Below are 22,382 nucleotides of genomic sequence, written 5' to 3'. Positions count from 1 at the left end.
ACCAAGCCATCCAGGCACCCACCCCTTCCTAGGCAGTTTCTAAACTCTAATTCACAAGCAAATTTTTTCTTAAAAAAAAAGTAACACAGGTGCCAGACATATAAAAGCGATAAAAGCAGAGCTTTTGACACAAGAATATAGAATGAACTCAGAGCCATGACTTTCTAAGAACATCTGCAAATCACAGATCAAAACTCATTAACATATTTTAGGCACCCAAAGACCCCAAAATTGCTACTATAATTAACATCTCTAAAAAATGACATCTTTCTCCTGCTTTACAGAAGGTCTGCAGGAGGAAATTTCTTCACCTCCAAATCAAACAGAAACTTAATCTGCATTCCCATCTTTCTGTAGGCTTTTCCCTCCAGCCTAAGATAAGGTTAATTTCTTCACCTGTGCTCTAACTCTAATTCCCTTAGAACATCGCAGAAAATTTGTCTCACCTAATGGTCTCTTCTTTAATTCACCCTCAGCATGTGTATACAGTTGTCCCGTTAACATGGAAATCATTTTCTCCCCTCTAAATACAGCCCTCTTTTCTTCTCTTCCTTTAAGCTTCTTGAAACATGTCTAAAACAGCCCACTAGTTCTCGCCTTCCTAGTAATAATACAACCTAGAATAATCTGGCTTCCATTCACTGTAAATCACTGAAGTTGTCTCCAGTACTCTCCTGGTTACTATTCCAGTTTACTCCTTCTTACTTGATTTGTAACCTAACACTACTGACCGTCTGACATTCATTTCTCCTTAGGCTCAGTGACATCACTCTTCTGGCTGTAGAGCCATTCCTTTTCATCTAGTTCAATTCCTCTTTCACCAACTCCTTATATGTTGTTTTCCTGAGTTTTATCTGTGACTCCTTTGTTTCTCATTCTAATCTGTACTCTGCTGACCAATTTCACGTACCATGGTTTTGACTACCCACTGTATTTTAATTACTCCTAATTCTAGTCTGACTCATAATTCCCTTTTGGATCTGAATGATCAACTTAACGTGTGCCAAATCACACTTGTTCACTCCTGTATTTCCTGCTTAGCGAATGGCACCATCATCCATCCAATTAAACAGGAAGAAGCCTGGGAGTCAACCTACCTTCCTTCTTAACTCACCTCTTCCAATTATTTGATTGTAAAAACCATGCCATATTTTACCACATTAGTATCTGTCACATATTCTTCACTTCCACTGCCCCTGCTTGAGTTTAGAGCCTCATTTACCAATCATTCAAGTTACTGTAACAGCCCATACTTCTAGGCTCCAGGTGCTCAGTTGTCCTCAACCTCCTAAACTCATTCTCCATACATTATTGTCAGAGCAATTTCCCTTATATATCATCTTTCATCAGTTCCATAATTTCAGAATCAATTCAGGTTCCTTAGAATGGCAGTTAAGACCTTTGGTTATCTGGTCTCTGCCTCCTTCTCAAGCTTCAACATCTGTCATTCTCATTACTTAGTAGATATTCTACAAATGCGCCATGCTGTCACCCACCTGTACCTTTACATATGTGGCTCCCTCTCTTTTAAGTATTTATCTCAATCTCTGGAGAATTCCTGTTCTTCCAGTGTTGGCCCTGTCTCTGGGACACTATACCTGGTCAAGCTCCCTTGGTTAGGCTCCATTCCCTTCTTTCTGAATCCTGTGCAAATCTCTACAAGATGTTTTGTAACACAGTATCATTGTAACATCTCTTTCTCCATGAAAACTTCAACACATGATGATAATTTGCTTAATTACTCTCTATTCCCTTAACCCCATCCTCTCAGTTCCTGACTTCTTGAAGATTAGGACCTGTTTCTTCTGTACAATTTCCAGTGCCCGGGATAGTACCTGGCTCAACCCTAGGATTAAGCAAATATTTACTGAGTGAATCATTTCTAAGGCTTAGAATTATTTCCTTTATTTGCTTTTGCAGTCTGAATTTTTTTTTTTAAAAATCTGAAAACCTCAAATAGGGAAAACATGCTTTTATTTCATGAAATGGATTTCTTTTCAAGACTTTGCCACAGTGACATGTTCTTTAAATTATTTCTTAGGATTTCTTTTGCAGCCAACTAAAAAAATATTAATAGCTTTAACCTTGAAGTGACTGCCAAAAAACCGTATTTTTTCTACTTAAATTAACATGCTGTTCGGAACACAGCAAGTACAGTTCAATAATAAATGACTTCAAGGCAACAAAAGTAATTTTGAAACAAAATGAGAAATTGTGCAAAAAAATTTTGGGAGACTGTTAGATGTAGTTTGGAAATAACTAGAATAAAGGAGTAAGAGAACTCATTTTTTTTCTTTCTCTTTTTTAATGAAAACCATGCACAAAGTTTGACAACAGTTTAGGAAAAGGCAGATTCCAGAGACTGAGGTAGTTTGCAGGGTTTTTTTTTTTTTTTAAATCTATTATTTGGTCTACATATGCATATATTTTAAGATCAGTTCTGCTTGCTATTAAAATGTTAATATGTTAATGTTAATAAATTCTAATAAATATGCTGCTGGCTTATACAGTTGGTGTCTTTCTAATGAGAAATCCAGCACTCCTACACCCAGATTTTTCTCATGTTTACATATCACATATAGTGTATAATGCTGTATAAAGAGATAGAAAAACCCCACCTTTTATCTTACAAATGGTCAAAATTGTGATTTTGCAATCAAATTACAATTGTGATTTCCTTGTCTTGGGATATTTTAAAAAGTGACTGACAGGTATGAAAGTTTTCCACATATTTATCACATAGTCAGAGCTTTTTATCCTTAGAATTTAATATCTGATGAAACAAAATTAAAATTGAAAAGTTTTCTCATGTTCATGACATTTGTTAAATCAATCTCATGTATGTATACTCTGCTGAGCTTTGGTTTAAGGCTTTCACACATGCAAATCTACTTTCAAGGAATCCTCTTCAATGTGGATTTTATAATGATTAGTAAGTGATGACCTCTGGCTGAATAGTTTCCCACATGCATTACATTCATACGGTTTCTCTCCAGTATGAATTCTCTGATGGGCAATAAGTGATGAGCTTTGTCTAAAAGTTTTCCCACATGTGTTACATTCAAAGGGTTTTTCTCCTGTATGAATCCTTTGATGCTGAATAAGAGCTGCACTTTGGCCGAAAGATATCCCACATTCCAGACATCGATATGGTTTCTCTCCTGTGTGAATTCTCTGATGATTACTAAGAGATGAGTTACACCTGAATGTTTTCCCGCACTCATTGCATTTATAGGGTCTTTCTCCAGTGTGCATCCTCTGATGTTGAATGAGAGCTGAACTCTGTCGGAAGGCTTTCCCACACACTTTACATTTACATGGTTTCTCTCCAGTGTGAATTCTTTCATGAATGATAAGCGTTGAGTGAGAACTTAAGGCTTTGCCACATTCATTACAGTTATACAGTTTCTCACCAGTATGAATTATCCGGTGTCTATTAAGTCTTGAAATAGAAGTGAAACCTTTTCCACACTCGTTACATCGATAGGGCTTTTCTCCAGTGTGAATTCTTTCGTGCTGGATAAGAGACGCACTCTGACTGAAGGCTCTCCCACATTCACTGCACTTGAAAGGTTTCTCTCCCGTGTGAATCCTCTGATGATAACGAAGGGATGAGCTAGACTTAAAGGTGTTGCCACATTCATTACACAAATAGGACTTCTTTCGGAGATGAATTCTCTGACACCCGGGAAGGGATGCGCTGGATGCCTTCCTACCTGGGTTATATCTATGGGGATTTTCTCGAGCATGGATTTTTTGATGTATAAAAAGGCCAGACCTTCTGCTGAAGGATTTACCACATTCTTTACATCTATAGGATTTCTCCACAGTGTGGATTCTTAGATGTTTACAAAGGGATGCACTATGACTGAAAGCTTTCCCACATTCTTTACAGATGTAGGGTTTCTCTCCAGTATGAGTTCTTTGATGCTGAATAAGAGCTGAACTTTGGCTGAAAGCTTTCAAACATTCTTTACATTTAAATAATTTCTCTCCAGTGTGGTTTTTCTGATGTTTACGAAGGGAAGAATTGTGAATGAAGGCTTTTTCACATATATTACATTTATACCGCTTCTCTGCTGTTTTGATTTTTGGTTGGTTAAGTAAGTTTGAATTCTGCTTGAAACTATTTCTTTGTATTTCATATTTTGAGGGTGTTTTTTCCCTAGCAACCCTCTGTTGCTTAACAAAGACTGAGTTCAGGCTGAAATTTTGGCCAAAGTTGGTATTTTTATGGCTTCTTTCTACAGTGAGGATTTTTGTATGGGTGATTGAAATTATTTGTAAACTTTCTTTTTTGTCCTTTTGTTTCTTTAATCTGTCTTCATATATGCAGGGTTTTTCTGATATGAAATTCCAGGGTTCATCCCTTTTGAGTCTTTTCCTTCTAAGCCCCTGAAATGATGAATCTTGGGTTTGAGTTGACTTTGTAGTTTTAGGACTGCTCTTACATCCTGGGGGAAAAAAAAATCACTAATGATTCACATGATTGGCTGAGACTTAATGTGTAGAAAGAATAAATATTAATGATATTTAAATAACGGCTTGCTTTCTGGCTAATAGATACTAGCAAGAGGAATAAATAGGAAAGTAACATATAAAACAATAATGGATGAGGGCAGAAGGACTAGGGTGACTAAAAGAATAAAGGAAGCTAATTTAAGGAAGGGAAAAGTGTATGAGTGACCAGGAGAATGAATGGGGAGACAGGATTAGGAGGGTATGAATTAAGCACAGTCTGGTATCCAAAGCCTATGACAGACTTATACTTTATTTATATGACATTGTTCTCATTTATGTAATTATTTCTAAGGTTGAATGTCATTCCTCCTTTTTCTACACACCAAACTTCTCTGTAGCCTTCAGACTCAGTTCCAGTGTTAATTGCTCTGTGTACTCTTTCATGAATCCAGCTCCAACAATCCATTCCCCTTATTATACCACTTACTAAGGTATATTATAATGTAGGTACCTAAGGGGAAAAATTATGAGTATATTTAGAGACAATGAGAAAGCCTTCAAAAAAATTCAGCACCACTGATAGTAAAAACATTCAAGAAAATAGGAATTGAGGGATACTTCCTCAATATGCTAAAATACATATAGTTTAGTCCTAAAACCAGTATCCTATTTAATGAAGAAAGACTAGAGGCATATCCACTATGATCAAGAACAAGGGGCGCCTGGCTGGCGCAGTAAGTAGAGCGTGTGACTCTTGATCTTGGGTTTTTGAGTTTGAGCACCACATTGGCGACAGAGATTACTTAAAAATAAAATCTTAAAAAAAAATAAGAACAAGACAAGGATGCCCATTATTTTCACTTCTATTCAACATTCTACTAGATGTCTTAATCAATTCAGTTACATAAGAAAAACCAATTAGATGCACAAGGATGAGTAAAGAGGAAATGAGGAAATAAAACTACCTCTATTTGCTGGTGTTATAATACCCTACCTACATAACTCCAGAAAATCAATGATAAAACTTGATCAGTGATGTAGCAGGATATGAAATTAACATGCTAAAGTCAATAACCTTCACTGACACTAGCAAAGAATTGGAGGAATGAATTTACAAGAAACATAAAAAAAGTAATATGAGGAACATTTTAAAACAGTCTTGAATGACATTAAAGTACACTTGGACAATGGAACAACCTCTCCTATTCTTGGATAGAACAACTCAATGTTATAAAAATATAAAGATATTTTAAAGAAAATATGTAAAGATATTTTAAGTCCTGTATAGAGGTCAGGATTTTTTAACCTCAGCTTACATTTGAGGACAGATAAGTCTTTGCTGTAGGGCTGCCCTGTGTATTACCACCTACCCTTTCCACCACTCACACCCTTCCTCAAGCTGTGACAATCCAAAATGTTTCAAATATGCCTAGATATATATATGCTTAAAGTTTTCATAATAAAATGAAAAATTAAATTTTCCATTTTCTGTCATTCCTTGCAATAAGAGTGAGTAGGTTAATCTTTTTTCCTCTTAAAGATCATATCTAATAAGAGACTTGCAATTTGAAAAGGTTTCTGCACATGAATTTAAACATATCAATATTACAAAGGAGAAGATCTTTAAAAACTTTCACTTTAAAAAAATACTTTCTAAGTAGAAATTAGAATACCTACAGAATTATAAAACTTATGTTTAAATAGTAAATACCAAAGTCTTCTGGGTAACTAAAGACAATGTTAGGTGGATAGTAAGCAAACTATCAAAATTACTTCCCCAAATGATAAGAAATAACTTCATAACTGTGAGACTTCTTTTTTTGTTTGTTTGTTTATTGAAATTTTTATTTAAATTCTAGTCAGTTAACATATAGTGTAATATTGGTTTCAGGAGTAGAATTTCATGATTCTTCACTTACATATAACACCCAGTGCTCATCATAACAAGTGCCCACCCATCACCCACTTAGACCATCCCCCACCCAGCTAACTGTGAGACTTCTAACCAAATCTTTATCTTCAACATTACTTGAGAAAGAAGAAGGAAAATGCCAAAAGTTGTAAAATAAATGTGAGTTAAGAGAGGAAAAAGTAGATATATCAAGGAAGATAGCAGAGTAGGAAGCTCCAGGATTCTGTTTCCCCACCTAGACAATTGAACTGGCAGAATCTGGCTGCTCCAATAATTTTGAAACTGTAGAATCTACTTGAAGGCTGGCAGCTTCTAGGGGAAAGCCTGGTTGATAAATTATAGGTTATTTCAGTCACTAGCAGCCACCCATGCCCCAGGCCCCAGCCCCATGGCAGGCAGCTGTACTGACATTCCTTAGGTGGCTTGCAGGAGCTAGTGTGACAAGAGCCTTCCTGTTCAGTTGTGGATCTGGGTTCTGACTGAGGATTATTGCTTGGGGGCATGGACGTGCCATTGTTGCCCCACTGGCTGAAGCAGCTGCCAGGGGATTTAAGGGACAGATCCTGTCTTCCCTCTACCCTCTCACACTCACATTTTGCCTTTTTCCCACATTGGGGAACCACATATTTAAGTACAAGGACATTCAAAAGTAACCACATACATGGGAAATTTAGAAAGTCACCATACATGCCAAGGTTTTGAAAGATAAAGGCTTGGAAAAGACATGAGAAAACCTTTAGTTTATATCTCAGGCCGGTCCGTGGCACAAAGACACCTGACAACAACAAAAAAATCAGTTCTATATAAAAATATATGTATTCATGTATACAACTACCATTTTTCCCTGTTATAAAGTGATTTTACTGAATTGACTTGGACATACTGTAGGTCAAATAATATTTTCCAAAGATAACAATTATGGACTTTAAAACACGACATAAAATTAGTAGCTTCAATAGTATTAGTCATATTCCCCATCAACAGCATGATAAAATTATTCAATTATGTAGAAATACAGAACTCTAGGACTAGCTGGAAACTTGGGAATTGCTTAGCATAATATTTTCATTTCATGAGAAAACTAGACTCAAAGATTAAGCGATTTACCCAAACTGAAATACCTAATAGTAATAAAGCTGGAAATCAAACCAATTTTTTCCTAAAACTAAAATTTGATAAATATTTCAACTGATTCTCTTTCAGCTAAAAGTTGAGGCTGTTCTCTAATGCTCCTTGCTACTGTGACATGAAAGAGTTCAGACACTACAATAAGTCATAGTCAGGAGATTCAGGCCTGGAAGAGGCTTTATCAAGTAATTAAGCTAGCCTTCTCCTTGTGAAAAGGAGGAAATATATGAGAAGGAAATCACTCTGGGGAAGGGGGAGAATCTAATTCCCAGACTTAGGACATTATAAAACTCAAATGTCTAGTTTGCAACAAAAAAATCACAAGGCACTTAAAAAAAAAGATATAACTCATTCAAAGCGACAAAATAAATAGACAAAAACATCTATGAGGAAGAGAAGATGGTGGGCATACTACACAAAAACATTTAAACAGCACTTTTCAAGATGCTCAGGACAGCTAAATAAAGATATGGGTAAAGGTCATGAAAATGATTTTAAAAATGAAAATATCAATAAGAGATAGAAAATACAGAAAGAAACCAAAATGAAATTCTGGAGTTGAAAACTGCGGTAACTGAAAATTTCACTAGAGAGATTAAAAAATCAAATTTCAGCAAGCAGAAGAATCAGTGTACTTGAAGACAGGCCACTAAAATTACTGAGTCTGAGGAAGAGCAACAACAAAAAATACTAAAGAAAGTGAACAGAGCCTAAGACCTGTGGGACACCAAGTGAACCAAAATAGCATTGTGGAAATCCTGAAAGGGAAAAGGAAAAGGGGCAGAGATTATTTGAAGACAATGGCTGAAAACTTCCCAAATTTGATGTGAGATATGAATCTACAAATTTATGAAGTGTAATGAACTCCAAAAAGGATAAAGTCAAAGAGACCAAGACTGAGACACATTATCACCAAACTGTCAAAACCCAAAGCCAAAATGAGAATATTGAAAGCAGCAAGAGAGAAACAAGACTCATAACATATAAGGGTCTTCAATAAGATTATCAGATGTCTCATCAGAGACTTTGGAGGCCAGAAAGTATCGAGCTGATATAGTCAAAGTCCTAAAAGAAAAAAAAAAACTCTAAAAAGAGAATTCTCTATTTGGTAAAGCATCCCTCAAAAATGATAAAGAAATTAAGACATTAAGACATTCCCATGCTGAGGGGCGCCTGGGTGGCTCAGATGGTTAAGCGTCTGCCTTCGGCTCAGGTCATGATCCCAGGGTCCTCGGATCGGGTCCCGCATCGGGCTCCCTGCTCCTTGGGAGCCTGCTTCTCTCTCTGCTTCTCCCTCTGCTTCTCTCTCTCTCTCTCCCCCTCTGTCTCTCATGAATAAATAAATAAAATCTTTAAAAAAAAAAAAAGACATTCCCATGCTGAGGGGGTTTATGACTATTAGACCTGCCTTGCAAGAATTACTAAAGAGAGTCCTTCAAGTTGAAATGAAAGGACGCAAGGCAAAGTGATACAAAATAAAGATCTCTGGTAAGAGTAAATGCATGGTCAATATAAAAACCAGTATTATTGTAAGTTTGGCTTTTAACTCCACTTTTTATTTTCCACATGATTTAAAAGACAAATGCAAATAAGGCACACAATGTATAATGATGCAATTTATGACAACTGGAAAGGGATGAGGATGGAGGTATACAGAAGCAGAGATTTTGTACATTATTGTACTTAAGGTAGTATAAATTCAAATGAGAGTGTTATTAGTTTAAGATGTTAAACATAATCCCAATGGTAACCAAAAAGAAAATTCGGTTAAGCATCTGCCTTCGACTCAGGTCATGATCCCAGAGTCCTGGGATCAAGTCCCGCATCGGGCTCCCTGCTCTGTGGGGAGCCTGCTTCTCCCTCTCCTCCCCACTTGTGCTCTATCTCTCACTATCTCTGTCTCTCTCTCTCAAATAAATAAAATCTAAAAAAAAAAAAATTAAAAAAAAGAAAGAAAATTCTTATTATATATATATATAAAAGAAAATGGGAGGGGAATTAAAATGTTTCACTACAAAAAATGAACTAAACACAAAAGGTGATGGTAATGCAGGAAATCAGAGATAAAAAGATATAAGGTATATAGAAACACATAGCAAAATGGCAGAGTAAGTCCCTCATATCAGTAGTTACCTCAAATATAAAAACATTAGCCTAATTCTCAGTCAAAATACAGGTATGGGCAGAATGGGGGAAAACCCATAATCTAACTATATGCTGTCTATAAAAGACTCACTTCTTTTCTTTTTTTTCTTTTTATTGAAGTATAACTAACATACAGTGTATGTTAGTTTCAGGTATACAATATAATGATTCAACAGTTCTGTATATCACTCAGTGCTCATAAAATAGGTATACCCCTGATCCTCTCTATTTCACCCGTCTCCCCACCCACCTCAACCACCAGTTTATTCTCTGTATTTGAGTCTGTTTTTCGTTTGAATAAGAGATTCACTTTAGATCCAAAGACACAAATAGGTTGAAAGTGAGAAGATGGAAAGATAACTTCACACAAATAGAAGTACCAAAAGAGAGTTGGAGTGGCTACTAGTATCAGACAAAATAAACTTTAGAAAACAAGTTATAAGAGACAAAGAAGGATGATGTATATTCATAAAAGGTTCAATTCAGCAAGAAGACATTACAATTATAAACATTTACGTACCTAGTAACACATCCTCAAAACACATGAAGCAAAATTAACAAAACTGAAGGGAGAAATAGTTCTACAGTAATAGTTGGAGACTTCAGTATCCTACATTCAATAAGGAATAGAACAACCAGACGAAAAGAAGAAATAAAGGACCTGAACAACACAATAAACCAACTAGATCTAATGGATACATACAGAACGTGCTATCCATCAAAAACAGAGACAAACCAATGAACAGACTTAACAGTACAGAGCACACTGACGGTTACCAGGTGGGAGGTGGGTGGGGGGGTGGGTGAAACAGTTGATGGGAATTAAAGGGTACACTTACCATGATGAGCACTGAGTAATGCACAGAAGTGCTGAATCATTAAATTGTACAGCTGAAACTAATATAACACTATATGAACTATACAGGGAAGGAAGGAGGGAGGGAGGGAAGGAAGGAAGGAAGGAAGGAAGGAAAGAGATAAATGGGCGAAAGGACTTGAATAGACATTTCCCTGTAGGAGATATACCAGTGGCCAATAAGCACATGAAAAGACACTCAACATCACTAATCAGTAAGGAAATACAAACGAAAACCACCAGATACCACTTTAAACCCATTAGTATGGCTGTGGGTAACAAAAACAAAAGAAACCAGAAAATAATAAATACTGACAAGGATGTGGAGACACTGGAACCCTTATCCACTGCTGGTGGGAATGTAAACTTATTGTTTACATGTGGCCACGACGGAAAATAATATAGCAGTTCCTCAAAAGGTTGAGTAGAGAATTACCAAGTGATCCAGCAATTCCATTCTGATGCACCCAAAAGAACTGAAAGCAAGGACTCAGAGATATTTGTATACCCATGTTCAGAGTAGCATTTTTCACAAGGGCCAAAAGGTAGAAAATCATCCAAATTTCCAGGGACGGATGGATAAACAAAATGTGGTGCAACATATAATGGAATAATGGAATATTATTCAACCTGAAAACAGTGGAATTCTGACAGATCTACAACAGGGATGAACCTTGAAGATTATGCGGAATGAAATAAGCCAGACCCAAAATGACAAGTGTTATACTGATTCTGTGAGGTTCCTAGAAGAGTCAAACACATCGAGACAGAGAAGAGAATAGTGATTACCAGGGGCCTGGGGGAGAGGTGGATGCGGAATTGGGTGTTTCGTGGGGACAGTTTCAGGAAGGGATTATGAAGAACTTCTGCACCCAGATGGCGGGGACGGTTGCACAACACTAGGAATGAACTTAACGCCACCAAACTGTACACTTAAAAACAGTCAAAATGGTTAAATTTTACATGATTTGTATTTTACCATAATAAAAAGTGATTAGAGGACAATAAAAAGTTTTGTCAATGCTGTGGATAAACCGGAACCTCCATACATACTTAGCTGGTGGGAAGGGACAAGTGCAGCTGTTCCGGAAAAGAGTGTGGCGGGACCTCAAAAGGGAAAGAGGGCTCTGTACCTTCTTCTCAAAGCATTTCTTTGAAAAAATTTGTATGTGTAAATCCTTCCTCTATGCTTTTGATATGAAAGGTATATAAACCTTGTAAAGCCTCTGGGAACATTATAACCCAAGGATGTTTTCGTTTGTTAAGTAGGCTCTGCCCAGTGTGGAGCCCGATGTCCAGACCTAGGCTGAGATCAAGTCAGATGCTTAACCGTTTAACCAACTCATCTACCCAGGACCCCACCAAGGATGTTTTTTTTTAAGGCCCTAGGAGCCATCTCTTTGCTGCCATGAAGAAGGAAGCGCCGGGAGAGGTTTTATGAAGGGGAGGGAGAGGACCTGATTTACCTTTTAATAGAGCGTTCTGGCAGCTACGGGAACAGAGGCTGGTGGCAGGAGGGAGGTGTAAGGCCAGCAGGAATATTGTTGGGGGCAGGGGACAAAGACAAGACTGACTAAACATACTAGAGACGCCTACTGAGTACCCGGGCTCTGCTTTCACCTCCTAAGAGATCCATTCTTTAAAACCACCAGCTGCTGGGTCACTGGGCTGCTAAGGGCAGCACCTTTGTGCCAGTTAGAAAAAGGCGTCTCACCCTCTGTGCAGGAGCAGCCCCCAGGTGACCCCTCAGCTGACCAACGTGGCACGGGTTCAGTCCCCCCGCCAGGCTTCTTGCATTGAGATGACAAAGGACGAGAAAATGACGGGAAAGAAAAACACATTTTTATTGGAGGCTAAGTGTTTACCCAGATCATCCCCGCATTTTTAAATTTTAGATTTCAGGAATATTTCCATATTTGGGCATAAAGCTAACTCATGATGTACAAGCTGGTTTAATCAGCTCATTACAACTTTTCCGGAAAAGCACCACCTTAATTGTGCTCATTTCTTAAGCAAGAGACTCAGAGGAGATGCACCCTCTTCATGCCATCTCCTTCCATCTCTCACTTTAAACATACGTACCCGGGAATGACCGTTTGTTTTTCTTTGCTTTGTTTTTCCTATTTGTGAACAGTTTTGACATAAAAATAATTAAAAACAAAACAAAACAAAACAAAACAAAAACGAAAGGACTTTCAGAGGCCACTAGAGGTGCCAGGAATCCACCCTGGGAGCACAGGCTTTTCCGTCACTGGCTGTGTAAGGGACAGGTTTCGGTTCTGGTCTAGAGTTAACAACCTGAGGTACTTCCAGAACACCCTGGTCCTTCACCCGTGCTCACAGGGAAGCGAGCTGCCTTCGGGAGGGAAGCCGTTCTGAGGCCACGTTAGTCCAGGCAGATGGAGACTCGCCAGGGGTGCGGGACAGACAAGCACACGCCGCTGGCACTCCCGGGGCACCCCGTGTGATTGCCATCGCTGAGGAAGGAGAGGAGGTGCCTCCTGTCCAGAGACACACGCACATGCTGTCCTTCCTTCAGACACAACCCCCCCGCCCCCCCCCCATGGGCCGCCCTCAGGGACGTCTCCGGGAACCCGAGGAGGAGGCTGGCGGAGGACCCCAGCCCCACTCCCCCGTGGCCCACAGCTCTGGACCCCAGTCACACTTCCTACTCCCCTTAACCCACCCAAGACTCGCTTCACTTGGAGAGATGCATTCATGGATGAGAGGCTCCCGAGGCATGGGGAAAGGGGAAGATCCTTCCTTCTCTTCCTCTGATCTTTCATGCCAGACTCGGCCCCCAGCCACCAGCGGGCCGGAAGCCCCTGCCGACCCTCGGCTGGTTCCCTGATGCCCGCCTGCTCTGGGCCCTTTGTGGCGGCCTCTTCCAGCTTCCCAGATTTCGTGTCTTTCTCCCAAACCAGAGCTAAAAAGACAGACACACAGACAAGGGTGGTTCCCACAGCAGAAACCTCAACATCTGGTAAGAAGGCTCCCTTGGCCTGGGGGCTTGGGGAAGGAGACCGCCGGCCTGCAGCTCCTCTGCGGGGCCCACGGGATGAAGGGTCATCACTGACGCATCAGGACCCGACAAGAGCCGGGACGAGCCTCCATGTCCACGCCAACAGGCCCCCCCAAGGCCTGCAGGCTGCTCTCACACCTGGGGCCGTGATAGGCTACTTCCAAGTCCCCAGGTGCCCTGCCTGGCTCTCAGACAGACCAAATCCTGTGTCTGGGCTGCTCCGGTTCAGGGGGTCTGGTCCCTGCTGCTCTCTCCTGGCTCCTGGCAGCACATGCTGGCTTCCCCTCTCTGGACTCACATGGCCCATTCCTGTGGCTGGACTCGGGCTCCACATCCTCGGATCCTGCTCTCCTCAGGGAAGCCTCTGCCCACACTGCCCCTCACACACTCTGCATGCTCTCACACACTCTGCATCTTTCCTATGGGGTCATTCCCCACCCCGTGTGTGCTCAGTGCACAATCACCTGTCTCCCCACTCGACTGTGACCTTCAGTCAGAAGCACCTGTGTCTTTCTGTCCAATGTCGCATCGCCAGTACCCAGCATGGAGCTCACGCACCGTCCATCACAGGACAGGAAAACGGGGTGGGGGTTTGAACCCGGATCCTCCCCCTTTCAGCAGCTCTCCGTCCCCAACTTCGCTGTCAGCCGCCTCTCCCGTTTCTCTCCTCTGATGACTTCTCAGGCTCAGCCAGAGTCTTCTTTCCTAACCCACCTCGTAAATGGTGAGGTTTCCTGGTATTCTGTCCTCGCCTGGTCAGCTCGAGGCGTCAGATGCCACCACTGTACCGACGGCTCCCTGACCTCCCTTCCGAGGTCCCACAGACCTCATACAACCGTCCACCAGCATCTCTCCCCACCAGCATTCCACTCCCATCTCCAGTGAGACCCATCCCACAGAGAACTCGGCCTTCACCCTTCACAAAGGGGCCTCTCTTCTTCCCTCCTGGACCCCACCGCCCGTGCCTTTGTCCAGACCCTGGAAACATCTCACCTACCTTATTGCAAGTGTCTCCGGGAAGGTTCCACATCGGGTTTTCCCTCACTTTAAATCTATCCCCACAATGCTCCCAAAGTGACCATGCGTATTCAACTCAAATTACACAAGGACTTCATGAATCTATTCTCCATGAGATGCTAAGATTCCATGTAACTAAAGCCCTCTTTCATCCCGCCCCTTCGCGATGCCATTCCCAGTGGAGGTCCTGGCACCAGCTCAGGTGTGTCCCCTAGCCTTCCCACCTGCACTTCCACACACATCAGACACACACACAGCCACGTCCGTTCCCTTCAGCAGCAACGGTGACACATCAGCACGATGCCCCCCCCGCCCACCCCAGCCCTGTCCACACCAGCTGCCCTCGTTTCTGACGGTGGCGCTCGGTGCCAGAGAGGGGACTCGCCCAGCTTCTCCCGCCACGCCTTTATCGGAGGACCTTTCCATTGTTTCACAGTTAAGTCAACTTTCCTAAAATACCAAGAACTCCAGTATCTGCTGAAACTCCTTTATTTCCATGGGGCGGTCCCATGTCCGGGTCTTGTCAAAGCCCGTTGTACCGCGGCCCGGCTAGCTTTCTGGCACCATTTCCTTCCTCGGCTCCTTCTCTCACATACCCTGAGCCTCGGTCAGAATGATTCCCTGCCATTCCTTAAGTACGCTGTTTGCTGACCGAATCCCCGATGTGCAGCCCTCCTCTGAAAACAGGAACGAGTAAGAGCTCCTGAGAGATTCGTTGGGAAGTGACTACCAGAGACTAAGAGGAAGCTTGCGTCTGGGGCCCGAGCGTCCCCTCTCCACCACTTCTCGAGGACAGAGGCCCAGGGGAAACTTTCCCGGACCACCCCTCCAGGCCGCACCGTCCACTTACCACCCAGACTGCTGCCCGAGCCCATTCCCGGCCCCTCGGTGCCACCCACTCACCTAGAGAGGGGCCTCCAGGACTTTCTTTCTCTACCCTCCAGGGATCTTCTCCTTGCTGCAACAGGGAGATCACTTTTGGTTTGGAAAACAGGAGTCCTGCTCAGAGACAAAAAGAAAAGACTTGGTTTTGCTTTGACTCAAAGAGGCATCACGGATCTGAGTGGAAAACCCAGGGGACGACACAATGAGCTTCGGTGGGGTGCTCGAGCGGTGGGGTGCTCGAGCCGTGCCCCCGCGATGTGAGGGCCTTTGTGAGGGGAAAAGCAAGGGACCTGTAGGGCGTGGCTACGCAATTGGTTGTTGTAGGTTACAGAAATATGATAAACATGCAGCTTTGATTACTAGAGTATCCATGGCTTTCTACAGAATAGGGAATACGTTAATGTAAAGACTAAATATTTGTAAAGGGGTACCCATCCGGAGAGACTGTGTACCAAGTGCCCTGTTTAACATGAGAAAGCGCTCTCCGACTCCCTTTCAAAGGTGGATTATACAACTTCGTCAGGCAGGAAGGGAGAATTGGGAAAGGCTGGCCGCAGGTTAATGAAGACGGCTGAGAGATGCTCTCTGCTGTGAGCTGAGCAAAGTCAGCAGGAAAATGTTGCCTGAACTATGAGGGAATTTCTAACATGCAAGTATGGTAACTGTCCCATGCATGGGACAAATCCATGCCTATAGGGGGAAAGAAGTTTTAAACACTTATTTATTTACAATGTGTACAATCCTAAGGCAAAATTCAGCTAAAAGTTCCTGATGACCCACGGCTTTTATGCAGGGAAGCAGGTGCTGACTTATGCTAACGTCTGACTTTTTCATCTACAGGGAAAATTCCCTTACCCAGTGAGACCAGGTTGCTGTAGTTCTCCAGCATCACTTCCTGGTACACGTTTCTCTGAGAAGGACCCAGCTCCCTCCACTCATCCCTCGTGAAAAGCACAGCCACGTCCTGGAAGGTCACCGACACCTGTAACGACAAGCCATCCCAGCTCACCCAGGACCTCCCACCACACAGAACGAAGGTAGCGGGTTGAGTACGCGGGTGGCCGTGAAAGGCTTCTGACGTCATTCTGGTGTCTGCAGATTTCAGGTCATTTGTTTAATGAACCATAGGCCAGTGACAAATACATACTGAGCAGCGTGAAGTATTCACCAGGCCCTGTTTTAACTATTATAAGGAGATGTGGGGAGGAAGTAAGACCATTGGAGTGTTAATTAGAATAATCTTGCTGATGGTGATTTGATAATACATATTAAAAGCTTTAAAAGATGTTTATTCTTTAACTCACCAATTATATTTCTATTATAATGAACAGTACACAAAAATGCACACAGAGCATTTATCATGGTTTTAGTAATAGCAAAAAATTAGAAACAAGCTAAGTCATCACGGATGATGAAGGGTAGGGTCACTAATGGAAGGTATTATCTGAGTGCTCACTGACGCTGGAGGACAGAAATAATGGAAACTGAAATCTCTCTCTTCTACTGAATGCTTTACACAGGCCAAGTACAATCCTTAGAACTTTCTATTAATCTTTAATATAATCTTTATTTAAAAATCACGACAACTCTAAAAGAAAATATCATCAGTGTCCTCATTTTACATGAGAGAAAACAGCCATGGAGAGGATAAATTTGCCTAAAGTCCCATAGCTAGTCAGTGGTAGAACGGGGATTCCAATCCAGGTACATGACCAAGGCTCCGTTCTTAACCATTCTGCAAAAATGCCTCTCACAACCTACCACATACAGCTATTAAATAAATGAGATAACCCATACAGTATAATTAATACCATGTCTGGGTCATATCAAAGCTTCAGATGTTGGCTATTATCATATTCAATATAAAATACTATGCAACCAACACAACTGATGGTTAGGTCAATGTTTGTTAAAAAGACACCCAAGATAATGTTAAATACAAAAAGCAGGTTATACATCAGTGTGTAGTTTGTACTCAATTCTGATAAAAAATTACATATATATATGTATATGGCTAAGGGATACACGACAAATGATTGACAGTGATTATCTCCAGATGGTGGGGTTAAGGGTGATTCTACTTTCTTTTGAATATATGAAAAAAAATATACAGTTGACCCTTGCACAAGGAGGGGGTTAGCCTCGCACACAGTCGAAAATCCACATACAACTTTTGACTCCCCAAAAACATAACTACTAATAGCCTACTGTTGACTGGAAGCCTTCCCAATAATATAAACAGTCGATTAACACATATTTTGCACGTTATATGTATTATATACTATATTCTTACACTAAAGTAAGCTAGAGAAAAGAAAATGTTATTAAGAAAATCATAAGGGGGCACCTTGGTGGCTCAGTCGGTTAAGCGTCTCACTCTTGATTTCCGCTCTGATCATGATCTCAGGGTCATAAGATCAAGCCCCACATCATGCCCTGCACTCAGCACAGAATCTCCTGGAGATTCATTTTCATTCTCTCTCTGTCCCGCCTTATCTACTTGCACTGTCTCTCAAAAAATAAACCAAAAAAAAAACCCAAAAAACAAAACTGTAAGAGAAATACATTTATAGTACTGTACTGTATTGATTGAAAAAAATCCACGTGTAAGGGGACCTACCCAGTTCAAACCTGTGTTGCTCAAGGGTCAACTCTACACACAAATACACACACATACATATATACATCTGTGCATATATATGTACATATTTTATACTCTAAAATTTGTACCATGATTATACAATATCTTTATGGTAAGAAAACTAAATTATTTACATATTGGGGAGGAATATAAGAAATAATTTTTGCTCTCAAAGAATTTACAATCCAGCTGGCAGAGAAGATAAACACACAAAATAATTGGATCAATGAAAGAAAAATGTGTAGCTGGACAGGGCCATACACCATCTCCCGGCTCAATCCTCACTTCAGAGATGAGGATGAGACTGTCCAGAGCAGTCAAGACCCCGGGTCACATACTTTATCAGTGGCAGAGGCAGGACAATAATTAAAGTTTTCTGTTAACCCAGCACTCGGTATATTCTCTCTCTGGTCTTAAACGCCTGTCACTGAGCTTTACACACAAGCCCATACAGTACGGACATATGGGAGCAGGTGAGGTTAGGGAGAATGCCACACGCATTAGCTCCTCTGCAGGGATGGAGAAGATTCTGGGCACGAGAGCAGTCTGGCTCTGTGGGAATGGAAGAGGAAAGAGGAAAGCTTTAGAAAAAAGCAGCCCAGATATGCACTGGCCGACCCCAGCCCGAAGATCAACCACCACGGTGTTTCATGGGCCCAAAGACAACATCACAGCAGAGAAGAGCTCTGGGAACACGGGGGCTGGGGCTGCCCCGGGTTCTGAAAGAGGCACCAGGGGAATGGCTGCGCAGTGACGAGCCTGGACCCAGAAGCCAGACACACTGGGGTTGGAATTCAGGTTACTGGACGTCTCTGAGCCTCAGTTTGCTCATGTGTAACACGGGGATGATCACTGCTGCGCTGGCGTGAGAGAGAGAACAAAGGCCAAGCCCTCAGGCCGACCCCCAGCAGCATTAACTGTTACTGTCAGATGAAGACGAGCAATGAAAGGACAAGTCCTAGCAGCACGGTACAGCCATTCCCATCTGTCGGCATGAGTGGTATTATTACTACAGTAACGTCATCTGTCTCCCACAACCACCCCATGTTGGGCATCTGCTAGTGCCCAGCCCTGAGCTAAACACTTTCCATGCGCTAACTCACCTGACCCTTTCACCTACCCCATGAGGTTAGCATGCCTGTTACTCCCATTGTCCAGGTGAGGAAACGGGTGTAGAGAGATGGAGCCATTCGTCCAAGGCCCACACACAACCAAGGAGATGGGTTCAAGCCCGGCAGTCTGGCTTCAAGCCCCGCTTCTTACCCACTGGAGACCCTGCCTCTCCACTCCTGATATCCCACAAAACCCTCCCTGCTCCTTCCTGGGGAGTCTTCTCTCTGCCCTTGCAGTCCAGAGATCTCTCCAACTGTGTCCCCTCCAACACGGCTACTCCTTGTTCATGCACTGGCTCACCTGGACCATTTCCAACAACAGAAGGATGAAAATGGCAGGTCAAGAACAGTTTTCAAGGGAGTACAGAAACAAGGCACATGATCCACAAAGTAAAGAGGGAGAAAAACCTAACAATGGTGGCTTGGAGAAGTCTAGGGAAGGTATCCTAAGGAAAAGCCAAGGGTGGGGAGGGAGACCAGGGCGAGCCAAGGAAGCAGGGACAGAAAGGAACTGCCAAGTGTGCGTGTTTCTTTGTTCCGTCCCCATGTGGCATCTTACCACAAGTTAGTAACCAAACACTAAACTGAGATTCATGAATAAAAAGAAGCGTCTGTCAGAAAAAGAAAAGAGAAACACTAGACATGGATTGGCAGGGAGGAGGTAAACATCGCCTTACAGAATCCACCCTCCACCTGGGTGGATCAACTCTTCAAGGAGAAAAGGGCTAGGGCTCCAAATCCTGGAGAAAATTGTATTGAGTAGAGAACTTCAGTTTAAGGGTGGGTAAGTAAGCGAGTAAGTAAATCAACCAACCAACCAATCGATCGATCTATCTCTCTGTCTATCTGTAAGACCTGAGATGGCAATGAACTCACTTGAGACCTTGCTTCCCTGGGTCCAATAGCCATATCTTCTTTCTGGGCTCTTCTGCGAGGATGGGTGGAGTCTCCAGAAGGCAGATCTGAAAGAGGAAGAAGGGAGCCAGGAGGGAGAAGCCCCTTGTGCTTTCCACCCCTGAGAATCACCAGCTCTGAAATCCTTACACCGCCTGAGAATGAGGCCACGAGCCCTGGGAGAGGCAAGTCAGAAGGAGCTGGGGCTAGACAGGCCCAGAGACAAGGGCCAGCCCCCAGGGGTCCGGGACCCCACTCTTCGCCGTGCGGCTCAGAAAAAAAGGACAGACTCCAGCTGCAGTAGTAGCAGCAATAACTCACTGAACCTCCCCCCGGGCCAGGCACCGCCCACATCGTTCAGTCCCGCCGCCCAGCTGCCATTGTCCACGCCAGTGTTACAGATCGGGAAACTGAGCGCAGAGCCGGAGCCACTTGGCCCGGTGCACCGGGATCCGTACCGCGCGCCTCCAGAGCCCCTGCTCTAACCTCACTGCCCGCAGGGGACAACTTTTCTCCCCCCCAAGCGCCCCCCCCCCCCCCCCGAAACCTCCCCCCTCCTGTCAAGGAATCTCCTTCCAGGTTTCTAGAGAAAAGTGCTTCGGAAAGGGATGACAGCAGCTTTCCTATGGCGGCCAGAGGGCTGCCGTCTAGAGAAGCAGGCACAGAAGCCGAAAACCTGGGTTCCAGTCCAGGTTCTGCCGTGCGGGGGAAGCCGGCACCTCACTTCTGGCAGAAAACACATCTCTGCGCCTGCAGCCCGGGAGGGCAGCGGCGCCGGGGAGGGGCGGAAACAGTTCCTCACGTTCAGTGACAGCAGGTAGCAAATCCACACGCCCGCAGGGCCCGGCAGGTAGCGCGCTGGGCACGGGTCCGGAGGGAGCAGGAGGGTGACCGGGGCCTGGGCCAGTGGGGACAAGTGCCCGACCTGCCGCGGTCAGGGGCGCGTCCGCGGGATGGCCGGTGCGGGGCAGGCGGGCACATCGGGGGTGCCGGCCCTCGGCCCCCCGCCCGCGCCCACAAAGGCCCCGCTCGCGCCTCTCGGGCCTGTGTCCCGCGCCCCGGCGCCGCATCCTCCCGAGGGCCCGGTCCTCCCTCCGTCCCGCATTCCGCCGACCCTCCGCCGCTCACCTCGCCCAGGCCCCGGGGTTCCGGGGGCTGCGCCTCCCCGGCCGTGCTCCGCAGGCGGAGGCTCCGGCACTGCCCCGGCGGACTGCCTCCTGGGGTCGGGACCCCTCCCCGGGCGATGCCTGGGCTGAACTCTGGCCCGGAGCCGCTGGCTGCAAAAGCCGGCTGTCTGTCTAGAGAGGCGAGGCGGGGGGGGGGGGCGAGTTAGGGACGGCCGCTAATGCTCCTGGGGAATGTAGTCCACGCGAGGACCTAAGCATTCTGGGAAGTGTAGTTCTCCGCTCTCGTCGGCGAGGCGGGGCCGGGCGAGCCTGTCGCGTGCCCAGCTCCCGCTTCCGGGCTCGTGGTCACACCCCTTCGGCTGCGAGGACTATGGCTTCTGACTCCCGGTGAAGGAAACGGAGGTTTGCCGAGGGCAGTGTCTTGTAGCTGTGCATCTGCATAAATGATAGTAAGGCAAGTAGACAACCGCCGAGAGCAAACCTATTTTCCCTTTTATTCAGCCGGAGTGTTTCGAGCACCTTCTTGTGGCAAGCGTTGCCATAAGTGGTTGGAAATCAGTCCGTGAACAAAACAAAGATCATTGCTTTCGAGAACTTTTTGGGGGAGTTGGTAGGGAGCAGACAGTAAGCCATAAACATAATTCTATAACATTTTAGAAGATAAGCGTTGTAGGGAAAAACGAAAAGAAAGCAGGGTGGTGGGATCTGGGCGAGTTCCGAAGTGTGAGTGGGGTCCCCCTGGCAGCCCTCGCTGAGCAGCGGTGGGAGGGAAGGGACCTTCCAGGTGCGGAAGAAGCCAGTGGTTATCTTTTCTTCTTCCTAATGGGAACATGTCCCATTGAGAAGGTTTTATAAATAGAAAAAAAAGTAAAAGAAAAATGCACCCGATGCCACCGCACAGAAGTGGTTAACGTTTTGGTGAACATCTTTCAACAGCCCTTTGAACTCCCTATTAATCTGTCCATCGCTGCCAGCCTCCTTTTAACGAAATGGAATCTTGCGGATAGCAGTTGTAACTTAGTTTGGTTTTTTTCCCCCACTTAAGTCATGATCCTGGAGTCCCGGGATCGAGTCCCGCATCGGGCTCCCTGCTCAGCAAGGAGTCTGCTTCTCCCTCTGACCCTCATGCTCTCTCTATATCTCATTCTCTCTCTCAAATAAATAAATAAAATCTTTAAAAAA

At 43.8% G+C, this 22,382-nt stretch overlaps 1 protein-coding gene across 6 annotated transcripts; it reads right to left on the bottom strand.

Annotated features, from left to right (window-relative positions):
* Window positions 1-1,999: 1,999 nt before the first annotated feature.
* LOC112816266 (zinc finger protein 354B) lies at window positions 2,000-21,376 on the bottom strand. Of its 6 annotated transcripts, XM_073887603.1 has the most exons (6): window positions 21,202-21,376; window positions 20,798-20,971; window positions 20,056-20,141; window positions 16,282-16,408; window positions 15,445-15,540; window positions 2,000-4,454 (listed from the first exon to the last, which is right to left on the bottom strand). In XM_073887603.1, the coding sequence occupies exons 3-6, from the start codon at window positions 20,086-20,088 to the stop codon at window positions 2,875-2,877; spliced, it is 1,836 nt and encodes a 611-aa protein (XP_073743704.1). In that variant the 5' UTR covers window positions 20,089-20,141; window positions 20,798-20,971; window positions 21,202-21,376; the 3' UTR covers window positions 2,000-2,874. The 6 variants fall into 6 exon arrangements, with proteins under 6 accessions (XP_073743704.1, XP_025718467.1, XP_025718468.2 ...); XM_025862682.2 differs by lacking the exon at window positions 20,798-20,971; XM_025862683.2 differs by lacking the exon at window positions 21,202-21,376 and having other exon boundaries at window positions 20,798-21,180.
* Between the last annotated feature and the right edge of the window lie 1,006 nt (window positions 21,377-22,382).

Source organism: Callorhinus ursinus, unplaced genomic scaffold (genome assembly GCF_003265705.2).
Source record: "Callorhinus ursinus isolate GAN/ISIS: 27379988/994484 unplaced genomic scaffold, GSC_fseal_2.0 scaffold81, whole genome shotgun sequence".
NCBI lineage: Eukaryota > Metazoa > Chordata > Mammalia > Carnivora > Otariidae > Callorhinus > Callorhinus ursinus.
This window is presented reverse-complemented; position numbering and strand designations above follow the sequence as displayed.

Bases quoted from the DNA above. Each gene is read 5' to 3' on its own strand.
- LOC112816266 (XM_025862683.2), bottom strand. From the start codon at position 21,143: ATGCGGCGCCGGGGCGCGGGACACAGGCCCGAGAGGCGCGAGCGGGGC. The intron at 16,409-20,055 runs GTGAGTTCATTG...TTGTCGTTACAG, and splicing joins CCAGGGAAGCAAGGTCTCAA to GTGTCGGTGACCTTCCAGGA. The intron at 4,455-15,444 runs GTGAGTGGGTGG...TTTTTCCCCCAG, and splicing joins TCCTGGAGGCCCCTCTCTAG to GATGTAAGAGCAGTCCTAAA.